Source organism: Gavia stellata, chromosome 29, assembly GCF_030936135.1.
Source record: "Gavia stellata isolate bGavSte3 chromosome 29, bGavSte3.hap2, whole genome shotgun sequence".
Taxonomy (NCBI): Eukaryota; Metazoa; Chordata; class Aves; order Gaviiformes; family Gaviidae; genus Gavia; species Gavia stellata.
This window is the reverse complement of record NC_082622.1, coordinates 3,212,130-3,225,428: the sequence shown is the minus strand read 5'-3', so window position 1 is coordinate 3,225,428 and position 13,299 is coordinate 3,212,130. Positions and strand designations below refer to the sequence as shown.

Sequence of the window (13,299 nt, the reverse complement as noted above, 5' to 3'; positions counted from 1 at the left end):
TGCTGAGCTGTGCGCGGGCCAGAAATAAAAGGCCGGGTGTAAAATAGAATCAGCCCAAAGAAAGAGCGTAAATGAGCATCTGTGGCGGTGGGGCTTACCTCCGTAATCTGCAATGGTGGGGCGCAGTCAACACAAGAATGAAATGGGACCATGTGGGGAGGACGGGCACAGGCAGCAACACACACAGATAACACATTCCACAATGGGAGTGAGATGATGAGACGGGAGGGGGGTGTGGGGGGAAAAACTCGGAGTTAATACAAGTGCAAACCAAGAGAAGTGACTACACAATACAGGAATAAAAAAATAAACACCCAGACATGACAAAAACCAACTGTGCTACGGTAGCACGGGGTGAAATGAAACGTAACTACGGGTCATAAACCCTCAGCAGCGGAAACTCTTCACCCCCTTTTCTGGACTTTAGCACCTACAGTCTCTGCCCTTCCTTTCCCATCTCTGCTCCTGCACTCATCGACCTTCTCTGGAGATGCCCAGACCCTGGAGACAACTGTTAACTCTCCCATACAAAGGGTCCCGTGGCTGTTCGCTGCACGCAGCTTATCAGAAATGAAACTTATCTCTCCAAGCTCTTTAAAGAGGCTCTCCGGGCCCTTCCAACCTTGGGTGGATGCCAAAACAGCCCCTTTGAATGAGCATCATTATTGAGGCTGTAAAAATTTATTACCCTATTTACTATGTCAAGATTCAAACGCCTTCACCCCTCCTTTCGCAGCCAGCGCTGAGCAGCAGGAAACTACCCTGGAGGTGTCTGACCACGTTGCGCTTTATAAAGGGTTTTACAATCGTAACACTGAGAATAAAACCGCATTTCAAAGCGCGTGGCTTCCCCAGGGGACTCTGATAAGAAGACTTGGCTCCTTTGCACCCCAGTGTACCTGGGTGGACTGTGAGACGGCTTCGTCGAGCGCAAGAGCCCGCTGGCACACCTCCTCCTTGATTTTGGCATACATGGCCTCAGCTGTTGAGTATTTTTTCTGCACCATCTCCCCTTCCTCGGGGTTGAGGTCCTTGAGCTGCGGTCCGATTTTCAGCAGCTTGTCAATATGAGGCTTATGTTCAGCAATGGACTCTCTCAGTTGCTAGGGAATGGGGGGAAAAAAAAAAGACACTTGTTTAGAAATCTATTGAAAGCCGCTGCCTATTTACTTCATGCAACACTCCAAGAGCAGCGATCGTATCTGGTAGTGAATTCGCACCGTGGATTTCTTGACCCAGCATCTGCCAAACACATGGCACTCGGCTCTTCCTAACATGGCCACGGCTCTGCACGCACCGGCACATCGCCCGGCACGGGTCCTTCCCCGGCACGGCCGGCTCCTGACCCTCCCCGCAGCCCCATGGGGGACATCACTGAGAAAACTCGCTTTGCAGCTCTCAACCCTAAAAGCACGAAGCGGTTTTCCCTGCCACAACCAGGCAGGAGATCCGAAGGCAGCCAGGCTCCCTCGGGTGCAATCCGTCTTTTAGGAAGAAGTGCTCCAACGTAACTAGTGATTTCCACATGGTACGCTCACGGCACACTCGTATCACATAGGCAGGATCCCCAAAAAGAAGAGGATGGGTAAAAAAAGTCAGAAATATTCAGAAAACAGGCGGCCTCGCCCCTGCGAACGCTGCGCCTCCGGTTCAGGTAGAGGAATTGATGGCGCAGGAGATGCAAACGCCGCGTCCTCTTACCCTCATGTCCTCCTGCTGCTGCTTGAGCTGCTCGTGATCGATGGCCGGAGGGGGCAGCTGGGAGATGAGGGCTTGCGTCTCCTCGATCCACGGGTTCAGCTCCTCGTAGGTCTCCCAGAACTGGTTGACCAGGACCTGGGCACGCTCCAAGCGAGCGTAGCGCTCCGAGTTGAGCTGGCTCACAGCTTCGTACTGTTGCACCAGGGACTCGGTTTTCTCCTAAAAAAAAAAAAAAAAAAAAAAAAGGGAGGAAAGTTACAGCGAGGGATGCAAAAAGGGCCCAGGAATAGCGCCAGCTGCACGCTGCGAGCTGGAAGAGCAGGAGGTGCCTTTGGTGGCCTTCCACGCGTGCAAGCTGTAATTCCAATTAAAGGAGCCTCAGAAATCTTCGCTGTCCCCCTCCCATCCCCAAACACTGCAATAAAAATATGCAATAAAGGAGAGTAATAAATGTAAAGAGATTTCTGCTAACGCTGGTGGGAATTACTAAAGATGGAGTAATTTTAAACTACTTCAGCCTGTGCAAGAGCTGAGCATTCGACTCCCTCCCCTCCCTGTCTCCCCCGTCGGAGTAAATAGCAGAGGGAGGCTCACCTGGAGAACAGCTTTTTGTTCCTCCCCGCACGTCCCAAAGATCTCATTGCGCTGGCTGAACAGTTCATCCATGGAGTCTTTGTGCCGAATAATGTCGATGGAAAAAGCCTGCAGAAAGGAAACGTCCAAAGGGAAGAAATCAGAGCCGAGCCCAACCTCTCCCCCCAGCCCATCCATGGGACCCTCCCGCCTGCGGCAGCTGTAGCAGGCAGCAGAGCTCAGCGCCGCAGAGACCACGCAAAACTCGGCACAAGTGTCCTTCAGCACACTGAAAATCTGGCTGAAAATGCAGATTACTGCATGTTTTTCTCATGACTCATCTACATCAACCTCTCTCTTTCAAAGGCCTGAAAACAGCTCTTGAAATGAGGTTATCAGTCCAATTCCCCACCCAGGGTCCTCACCAGAGGAAAAACTCCGCCATCCATTCGTTAGCGAACATGTTAACCCCCCAAAATGATGCTCTCCAGAGCTACATCTACCAATAACTTTGCCATTCCCAAGGTCCACGCGATTAACAGCGGGAAGCCAAGCTGAGCTCAATTTAACTTAATGCTTGACGGTTCAGTCCCCCTCCCTTATAACAATGCCTTATTTTTCTTTTTTTTTAAAAAAAATCCAATAAGCCTGTACGCTGCTCTGATTGCCGAGGCTGGTAAGGGAAGAAAAGGGCCGTTTATTTAAAGTGCACGTTCTTTCAGGCATGAGCTCATCTCAAAGATATAAAAAAACCCCAGCGGCTCTTTGTTCCACGTCTGGCTGCCGGGAGGGAAACGAGGAGTCCCCCACTGCAAGGAACAATGAGCAAAAAGCAAATGTAAAAGCACCCTCATTAATCAATATATACATTTCTCTAAAGCCTTCCTGCTGCCAGAGCCCGGCAGAGCTTGCTCCGGCAGCCACAGGGAAAGCCTTCGGAAGGAGCGGCTCTCTCGAGGGGAGTCCACGCAAGAGCACCCATCCAGCCCTAAACGGCCAAGCAAAGGTTTTGGCTCCTGCAAACGGACAGCAGGCTTTTTCCTTCAGGAGCCCAGCACTTTGTTGCTCTAAATCCTCTTTTTTTCCTCGTTTTTTCCTTTTACTTACCAAGGACAAGTGTTGCATCTCTCCTGGGCTCAGCGACACAAACCCCAGGGTAAAGCTGCCCCCCCCAAACCCCAGCCCATCACCCAAACCGCATCCCTCCTCGCTGCCCACCCCGTTCCCCCCGGCAGCGAGTGCGCACGTACCTTCTGCACCTGCAGCTGAGCCGTCGTCTGGTCTTGCTCCAGGCGGATGGGACCGAGAGCCGTCAGCTTCCGCTTGGTCTCAGCCACCCAGGCCAGCTCCGCGTCGGCCGCCTGCTCGTACTGGCCCAGGGGAGAGGACAGGCAGCGCAGGTGAGCGACGGGAAGCAGGGATGGAGCACACGGCAAGTTGGGGACAGTGGGAGACACAGGGGGACCCAACGGGACGGGGTGGGGATGAACCCCTCGCCTGGGCGTGCGGAGGCGCGGAGGAGAAGGGGACGTTGGGGTGGACACAGGTTTCTGACTCCACGCTCTCCGCCGAGAGGAGCGGCAGACGCCGTCCCACGGCCGGTGGCTCCTGCAACTGGTTTCGGGGCATGGAGCATCCCTGCACTAAAGGCACTCAGTGCAGCAGAGCACGGTGGAGCAACCACCTTTCTCTACCCCCTCTCTGCCCACAGGGAAAGAGATGCCTCTGTTTTACACCATCATTTTGCTCGTGCGTTCAGCTTCGTGGAGTCAGCGCTCAAAGGCAGCGAGGGCAGTTACTGACAGCGCTCCACAGCCTCCGGTCCGTGCAGAACAAGCCTTTTTTGAGAGGACCGTTCGCCTGGAACAAATCCCCAGGCTATCGCAACAGGGGATGACATTTATCCAGGCCTGAAAGTCACCTGTCACTGGTTTTACACCGTCTACATCACTCACGCAAGCAAAAGCCCACAGGCGGGACAATGCGGTGCTGCACCGGAGTTATCCTATCCAAACCACACACAACGGGACGGGGCCAGAAACCAGCCCCGCTGCCACACACCGCTGGTGCGGCCCGTTCATTTCTTGGCGTTCCTGATGGGATTTGGCCCTCCTGTCAGGCTGTGCTCGCTATCCCTCCCGCCGCCACCACGCTGCGCGGGCTGGAGCGGTGCCGAGCCGCTTGCTCCCACTCTGCTGAGAAACCCCATCAGCCTCCGGTGGGGTTATTAAATTACCTGTTGAGACCTTTGAATAGCAGCATCGATTTCTTCCACCCTCTGCTTGATGGTGTCGCTGACCAGCTTGTAGCGCTCGTTGGTGTCCGACACGAGTTTATCCAGTCCTTCACGGGCTCGCCAGGGAACCAGCTCCAAGAGAGCTCGGCTCACCTCGTTCACCGTGTCCAGGACGAGCCTGTGCTCCATCACCTCCTTCTTCAGCTCCTGTGGAAGGCACCCACGGACACGCGTCCTTCTCAGCGCTCTGCAGGTGACATCCCCCTCCAGCTCCTCCCCAGCCTCTCCAAACAGCGAGCAAACCCCCGCCGGCTCCCACCCTCGTGTCCCCGTCCCCCCCGGGTGCTGCTCTGCCAGCCCCCACCTTTTGCCTCTGCTGGAACTGGGGTATCTGCTCGCCGGCGGGGGACTGTCCCCCGCTGGAAGCCAGCTCATCCTCCACTTTGCTCATCCAGCCGGCGAGCTCCTCGTGCGTGGACTGGAACTTGGTGGCCAGCTGCCGAGCCTGCTCCAGCGTGCGCAGCGCCTTGGAGCTGGCGGCGGTGATGTCCGAATAGCGGGTCTTAATTCCATCCAGCTTCTCCTGGATCAGCAACACCTCCTCCCCTGCGAGACAGCAGCAAGGGGGAAATGATGCTGGGCTGGGGGGGGGCTGCAGGAAGGTTTAAGCAGCCACCTGCCTCCTTCCCCCCCATTTTAAATAGCTTATTTCAGTCTCACTTTTCTTTATAGCCTATTGTTACAGCCAGGAAGCTACTCTTAGAGCTAACGTTTTCCACCAGCAAGCATGATGCCCACCTCCTCCCTGCAATAGGATGGAAGCGTGCTGCGAAGCCTGGCTTTGCCACAAGCCCCAAAGCCACTACACCTCAGTTCTCAACTAACGTGTCACAGCTCCAAGAAAAAAGGTCCAGTTCACCCTTTTACTGCTATTTCCGAGAGGACAAGAAACTGCAAGCCAAATTCTTTGTAATCACTCTTCCTGCTACACGGCTCCCACAAGGACAGAGGTCTGTACATCTGCTCCGAGCAGACCACATCTGAAGGAAATGCATCGCCCCAACCTTTCTTCCCACTCGTAAACATAAACTCACACCCACGTGGCAACAGCAACAACTGCTCAGTATGGGAAAGCGATATTAGGAAAGGGCTGGGTGTATTTTTAACCTCTTTCCATGTGATTTAGCAGCTGGATGCAATGAGAAAACCCTCCCTTGCGTTGCAGGGCTGCTCAGCGCTGAGCATCGCCACCTTGGCGGCGGGAATCACCCACTCACAAAGCTGCGAGGTTGGTACTCGGGATTTACTAAGCTGGAGTACTTGTGGCTCCGCATCCAGGTCTGGATGCGGACCAGCTACTTTGGGAGTAGCCGAAAGGAAAGTAGAGCTGGCGGAGAACAGCTTTCCCCAAACAACGTATCACTGCTGAGCATGGACTTCCCAGGGAAGACCACGCGGAGGATGGGGGGCTTCCCGGACCCCCGCATGGGCCAGAGCGTGCCCAGCTCTTCGCGTTACCTGTGGTTTGCTTCAGAAGAGCTTGCCCATTTCTAATGGCTTGGTCCACGTTCTTCTTCCTGTTCACAATTTCCTCGTTCAAAGCCTGGAGAGAAAGGCAAATTGGGGTTACCCTTCTGCAGGCAGGTCCCCAAGTCCTGCCGGCCAGAGATGCTAAGCAGAGCACCAACTGCTCCTACCAAGCACGGGAAGGGCGGACAACAGATCTGATACTTGTCCAGTCAACCTTCTTCTGCTACGGGACTTACTGGGACTTCTGGGACCCAAAGGCTCAACTCTTAGAGCAAACCCATCCCAACCCATTGGATACGTGTTACTGAAAAACTTGCCCTTGTGTTAGACGTAACCTCACTCTTGAAAAGAGCTTGCACGGCCCCCGGGGAGCGGAAGCAGACGGCTTCCTCGGTGGCCAGCCTGGCTTGGAAAACCCACCGGGCTTTTCAAGCTCTCATTCTTGGAAACAGCATCCAGCTTTCTAAAGGCACGGGGTGGCCAAGCTTGCTCAGACATTGTTCACAAAGCAAATGAATCATCTGAAGTTTCCCCCCCGGGGAAACCCATTTTTGGGGCCACAATTATTGTTTTTAACGCATGAAATCTCTTTATACTTCTCCAAGCCTAGAAGAGAACCAGCAGTGGAACAAGCTTTGCAATATTAAAGTCAGACAAGAAACAAAAATAAAACCAGATAAATGCAACAAAATAAACACTATAAACATGGAAGAAAATGGAAAATACCAGCTGGTCGGCATGCTGCTTCTGCAGGACGTCCCGTTTGTAATCCTTTACGGATACCGAGCCGAGCTTGTCCTCGACCTCAGCCAGCCAGTTGAGCACTTCCACCTCCTCCTCCCCAAAGAGCCTGGCGTTAGACAGCGCCTGATCCAGCAGCGCTGCCTTCCGGCAGCACCGGTCGTGGACCTCGCCGTAGCGGGTCTGCAGAGAGTCTAGCTTCTCTGCCAGCAGCCTCCGCTCAGCGGCACAGCTCAGGGAGGAGAGGGACTGCCCGACACCGACCGCCCGAGACACGTCGGCCGCGTGGCTCTCTATCTCTTCCTCTAGAGCCTGAATGGCGGGAGGATAAAATGGACAACAGAAAGGAAAAGGAGTGAAAAAAATGGATAAAAAAAAAAAACAAACATAAAAGGAGAAACAGAAACAATGAACGCAACTGAAGGAATGGAGACACAAAACCCACCCGTGAATGGGCACACTGCATCAAAATAAAAAAGGTTTAAAAGAAACACAAGAACAGGAATGGTTTTTCTATCCAGAGCCAGATACAATCTCTGCGAGGTGCAAAGGCATCAGTTTAATGTTTACCCGCACTGGTGGGTCAGGGTTTGCAACCTTCTCTGTACATAAAGCAGCCTGGGTAACTCCTCCAATGCTTGGTGCCAAAAACCCCCTCGCCATGGCAGAAACACCCACCTGAGCGGACCCGATACCCACCACCTCCATCGGCAGCTCCCGTTCACGCACGGGTCCCTACCTTGTGCCGACTGATCTGCTGCTGGATTTTGGCAGTCTGGGTACCGATGGGCTCAGAGTTGGCCAGTTTCTTCTCCGTCACCGACAGCCAGTCCGACACGGGCTCCGTGGTCTCGTGGAACTGCTTTGCCAGGACCAAGATGTCCTCCAGCTGCTTCTGCCTATAGTAAGGACACAATGAAACACTAAGGAGCAGCTCCCCGTTAGAGCCAGGCACGGGAAGCAGCTTCAAGAATTAGGAAGAGGGAAGCAAAGCAGCCCCGTTCAGATCAAGGTGAGACACCGCGTCAGGCAAGCTGCAAAGGCAAACACAAAAATCAACGTGGAGAAACTGCAAAATAAGTTTTTTCCTGCAGCTGTGCCTTTAGGGTCCTGTTTATCCCCCCGGGAAGGTGGCAGAAAGGCTCCCCCGTTTGTGCTGCTTTTCTTCCGTTCCTATCACTATCTCGGAGATCCTCCGACGCACCCAGCTTGTGGCCGGGCTCTTGGTGTTTCAGAGCTGCTGAGCTGTTCACAGACAGCCCGGCACCGGTACAAGTCCTAGATGGACAGTCCATCTAGTTGGCAGTGATTTAAAACACTGGGAAGTCAAATCTGGCCCTCAGAAGTGACTTTATAACCTCAAATATTAGCTTATGTAGCAACAAGCGACTCATAAACAAGAGTCGGGCAGCAGAAAGGTGTCAACAGGATGTTGCTGCTAAAGCTAAACGTTAACGCTTAAAGAAATAAAAATAACATCCATCCCCTGCAGGCAATTTATTTAATCTGAGCTCTTCCCTGCCATTGTAAACCACCGCTATCAACTTCAGCTCCCAAACAGGCTTTGATTTCTCATGTTTTCCAGCTGTTTCCATGTTTCCAGGATGTATCTGCACAGAAATCTCCGCCAGCTTCCCGCATGTTGTAACCCCAAGCTCCAGGACACCGGGAATGACCGGACAAGCTGGCCCCGTGGTTTTGGCCAGCGGGACAGACGCTCTCACCTGCCGGCCGCCCTGCCCAGCAGCCCTGCCCAGCGGCGCTCCAGGCTCTCCAGCTGGCCGACGATCTTTTCCCGATCCACGGGCTCGGCCGACTGCGCGATCCTCCCTCCCTCCGCTTGGATCATCTCAACGGTGGCTTTGCGATCGTCCAGGAGTCGCTGGAGCAGCTTTAGCATCAGGAGTGAAACAGAGGAGGATAAAAGTTACCAGGTTGGATCAGCAGAACCTCTTCTAGCCCTCAGAGATAGCAAATCTCTAACTGTGGCTGAAAACCACCGTAAGCACGGGGCTGAGACCAAAGCCAGACCCGTGGGACAGCCTCTGCCATCAAAACCAGTTCAAAAAAATATAATACTACTACAATAATATGCTTTAACTTTTGGTTAGCCCTGAAGCGGTCAGGCAGTTGGAGTAGACGATCATTGTACGTCCCTTCCAACTGAAATATTCCAAAAGAGATTCAAAGCACTTCTGCGGCAGAGAAGTTTTCAGAGGCTTCCCCATCACTCCCCCAAACTTATCAAGATCAAGTTTTTAACTGTCACTTTAAATAAATTTCCTCTTCAAAGTCTCAAAACGTCGGACCAAGCCTCGCTAAGAATTCATTTCTAAAACGTTTTACCGCGACCACACTTGAACTTTCATCCGCCTGCTCACAAGGGCAGGCGCCGACCCAGGCTGTTATCTCTGCAAACACCGACACGCCTCGGGTCGGTTCTTACAGTTTGTACATTCGGTTTGTCCAAATACCCAAACGGGTACCTCCAACGCCAGCTTGCCTCCTGACGCAGCAGAATTACCAGCGCAAACAAAACTTAGGGCTGGAAAAGCACGGCCGACCAGCAAAACCAGCAGCAAACTTCAAGAGGCAGTGGGACAATAAAGTAACGCTGGTGATTTAGGCGATGGAGATAGCGAGTGTGGGCAAACGAGCTGCCTGTTTATTACATTAGGATGCGGGGAACCAGAAGATCCACCGGGAAAGAAGCAGGACATCCCAGCTACGCCTTACCTGTTACAGCCGGACCCCCAAAATACTGTCTGGCTGTCCAGAGCTCCCCTTCCCATCGAGCCAACCCTTACCCCGTGCTTGCTCACCTTCTGCTCCTGGATCTGGGCTTTCACCACCTTGTACTCTGCAGAGGGAGGTTTCTGGTTGGAGATGAGCTCCTCGGTGTCCGTCAGCCAGCTCAGCAAGGGCTCCAGGGCGTCCTGGAACTTCCCGCAGTGCAACAGGGCCTCTTGCAGCTGAGCAACCCTTTGGGCCACCTGCACCCCAAACACAACCCCCCCTTGCATGGTCAGGCTGGCGACGCATCGACGCCGGAGCCTCAGCTCCCTGTCGATGACCCCCTTCTTCTACCAGACCCCAACGGGGCCGAGAGAAACCAGTTACAGCCCCTCCCCACACTCTCACCTTCTTGTTGAGGGTGTTCCAGCGGGTGTTGATTTCTTCCATGTCATGCTCCAGCCCTTGGACGTCACAGTTTTTCCCGGCGCTTTGGATGAGTCCTTGACCAACTCCATTGACTTGCTGTAGTTTTAGCTGGAGAGGATCAACTTGCTCCTTCTGGAACAGCTGGGGATGGGAAGGGTGGGAGAGAAAAGGTATTTATAACCCGTGAGCTGCTCCTACAGCCCCTCCATCGTTCAATAGATACAACAGGCTTTCTTTAGAGAAGATGCAGTAGCTCCCTGCTCTGATTTTATTAGAGTCGCACAAGTTTGTCTAAACTCCTCCCTCGCCTTGACCCAGTAACACAGACGTCGCAGGCACTCGCTGCCGTGGAGCACAGCTCGGGATCTATACGCATCCACCTCTGCTTTTAAATGGGTAAATCCCCTTTTTCCAAACACCGGAGTGAGGTGGAGAGAGCAAATCAGGGAAGAAATGAGAGCATTGGCTGTGGTCAGCCGTCAGATTGGGAAATAATCCTCTTGGGGAAAAACCCGAAGCAATTCTCACAGTGATGCCATTGAGAACAGGGACCTGACATCACATGAGCTTTGTTAACCACAAAATTACAGACACTGAGAAGCTAGCTGTATTTCGAAAGACAAAGGCAATAGGCAATTAATGCGCTAGTCGTTTACCGCACCGCGTATTTGGCATGGTCCTGCCTGGGAATCCTGTGGGGAAAAGCTTTTTAAACCAAAAAAGATTTGATAGGGAAGGGGGAGGAGAGCGAATGAAGCTCCCCATTGTAAAGGGAGGCAGCAGGGAAAATCCTGTTTCCGCGAAGGAGATAAGTGCTCTTTATCAGAGCTGTGGATCTGCTGCAACCACCTGCTGACACAGCCGCCCGTGCACGGTCCCTCTCCGGTCCCGCTCCGGCACTGCTGGGGCGGCCGCAGAGCCCGGTCCCAAGGGACAACCCCGCCTCTTCCCTATAGCGACTAGCGCAAGCCCCAGAAAAAGGGAGCGGAGTCCTTCATCCCTTACTCTGGTCCCTTGGACCACCAGCCCATCCAGAGCACAGGTCACCCCGCACCCAGCGCCGGACAGGAGCAGAGCCCTCGGCCCTGTCGCAACATTTTCTCTTTGGAAAGCGGAGGGGATCGCAGCCAGCCGCCTGCTTTCTCAAGCGTGCCTCCTCCTCACGTGCCCCAGAATGTACCGATGTGGACGACATCGAAAAATTCCCACTCGGATGCAAGATCTCTCCTAGCAGAGCAACGGCTTGTGGATGGCACAGCTCTCCGGACCCGGCAATCGCTTTGCCTCCCAAGGAACACAAGGCAGGCAAGAACCCCTAAACACACAAAAAACCCCAAACACACCCACACAAAGTTCCCAGCCTGAGCAAGAGGGGCTGCCTTGACTTTCTTTACCCCATTTTCAAAGAAAAAGCCATTCCCTCCCGCCGGAGCTCAGCTGCTCGAGGGCAGGGAGGTATCGCGCCAGGACACGAAGCGAAGCGTGTGCTGGCAGACGCTGTCCAGAGCTGTTTGCTCAGGGAGAATTATGCCACGGTTATAAGAAATAAATGGTGACATGAAATCACCGATTCCCCGACCGCTTCTCTTGTTACTGCTTATATATGGAGCTGGCTGTTAGAGCCGCCAAACCCACAAAAGGACCAGGCTGATAAGTCTGGCATGCCGGGCTGGGTCCGAGCTCTCCGCACGCCGCAAAAACAAAATCCGGGGCTTCGAAGCAGCCGGGCAGGGAGGGAGCCCCGCAGAAAGCCCGGCCATCAGACCACGGGTACCTGCAACACACGAATCGGTACAGCGTGACACTGGGCAAGGATCGTTACAAAGATAATCGCCCTAATGGCCTGAGGAGTGAGCATGTCAAACACGCTTGTTTTTCTTCGCTCATGAAAGATTCCAGCGATTTAGTTCATTAACCTCACCGTGACTCAGCTCTGAAACAAATATTTAACGTACACCCTTTGCTGGGCAGGGAAAGGCGCAGAGCGAGGTGTTCTGCCCGGACAGACATCTTGGCGAGCAGAAGGACATCTGCTCTGCCACACCTCCTCCTCGCTCCCAGAAACACTTCCCAAAGCATCCCCTCACTGCTTCCCTCATGTCCTGGGCGGCCGCCGTCCTTAACCCCACCGCTGCCGAACGCAGAGCCCGGTCCCGTGGTGGGAAGAACCGGCAGAGCCCGGGCATCGTCCCGGTGCAGACCCGGAGCTGCCAACGGCTTGAACAACGTTTGAGCAAGGGGAAGATTTATGGGGTCAACAATCAGGACAAGGACACCAAAGCAGTGAATTTCAGACAACAGACGTACAACGGCAAGAACCCGACGGCTCTTTTTCCTCGCTAAGGTCCGCACCGGGTACCCCAGCCCGTGCGCACACGGACCCCTCCACGTGAAAGCATCTCTCCAAGCCCCTCCACGTGCACTTCTCAAACGGGTGGCACAGCCCAAAGGATGAGTAATTGCTACCGAATCGGGATTTTTGGCGCTGACTAACTTCTGATGTCTCCTTAGTGATACTTCTGCTAATCCAGATGGCTGCAAATCAGCGCTCGGCTGTGGGAACTCCACCACCGAGGTCTCTCCAGGCGAAAGCCGCAGGCACGGCACGGGAAAGCAAATCCCCAAACGCCAGAGAGAATTTGAGCCCCTTCCTGCACATGTTCGGAGCCTCAGCGCCTTATTGCTCGCTTAAAAAGCTTCAGAAAACCGTGACTGCACAGGACAGGAATTATTTGCACTTAATTTGTTTTACAGGATTCTCTCTTCCAATATATTTTCTGCTTCAAAGATGGGAACCACCCCACCAGGATCCGGCGTGAAGGTTTTTCTGAAGTCTGTGATTTACATCTGAGTGACCATAATGTACTTTAATAAGCCGAAAAAGTTTAAGACAATAGTTTAGGTCATCGAGCAGCAATAGTCTTTTGCCTCCCCTACTTATAAAACCACACAATTCCCCCCCCGAAACTTTTTGCCTGCCAAATTCAAGCCGAATTCAGGAGGGAGAAGGCTGTTTCAAAGCCTGAACCCTGCGGATCGTGGGGGTGAGTTACTGAGCGGGTTCCCATCTCCCACCCACCCCTCAAGTGCAAAATAAAGCGATTTCTGTGCCTGAAACCCCGTCTGCGAGCGCCTGAGCAACAAATACCTCGTTATCTGGAACGAATCCATCTGGTAGAGCAGGAGGCCCTTCTGCAACGAGAGCGGTGGCGGAGGGTCCCTCCATGCCCGCAGGCACCTCTCCCTCGCTGGGTGCCGGGGAAGCGGCACCCCCGCAGCTGGGGGGACGGAAGGCGTCCTCCGGCACGGCCCCGGGGAGGGTTTGTGCAGTGGGTGCCGCGGTGGAGCCCAGCAGC

General features: G+C 53.8%; 1 protein-coding gene across 1 annotated transcript in view; it reads right to left on the bottom strand.

Annotated features, from left to right (window-relative positions):
* Positions 1-13,299, bottom strand: part of MACF1 (microtubule actin crosslinking factor 1) — a 147,768-nt gene that overhangs the window by 23,659 nt on the left and 110,810 nt on the right. Inside the window, 13 exon segments of the mRNA XM_059830960.1 lie at positions 99-107; positions 900-1,103; positions 1,702-1,920; positions 2,296-2,403; positions 3,525-3,644; positions 4,511-4,717; positions 4,875-5,116; positions 6,029-6,113; positions 6,767-7,093; positions 7,521-7,680; positions 8,506-8,672; positions 9,604-9,774; positions 9,923-10,084. Of these exon segments, the coding sequence (XP_059686943.1) occupies positions 99-107; positions 900-1,103; positions 1,702-1,920; positions 2,296-2,403; positions 3,525-3,644; positions 4,511-4,717; positions 4,875-5,116; positions 6,029-6,113; positions 6,767-7,093; positions 7,521-7,680; positions 8,506-8,672; positions 9,604-9,774; positions 9,923-10,084 (2,181 nt within the window).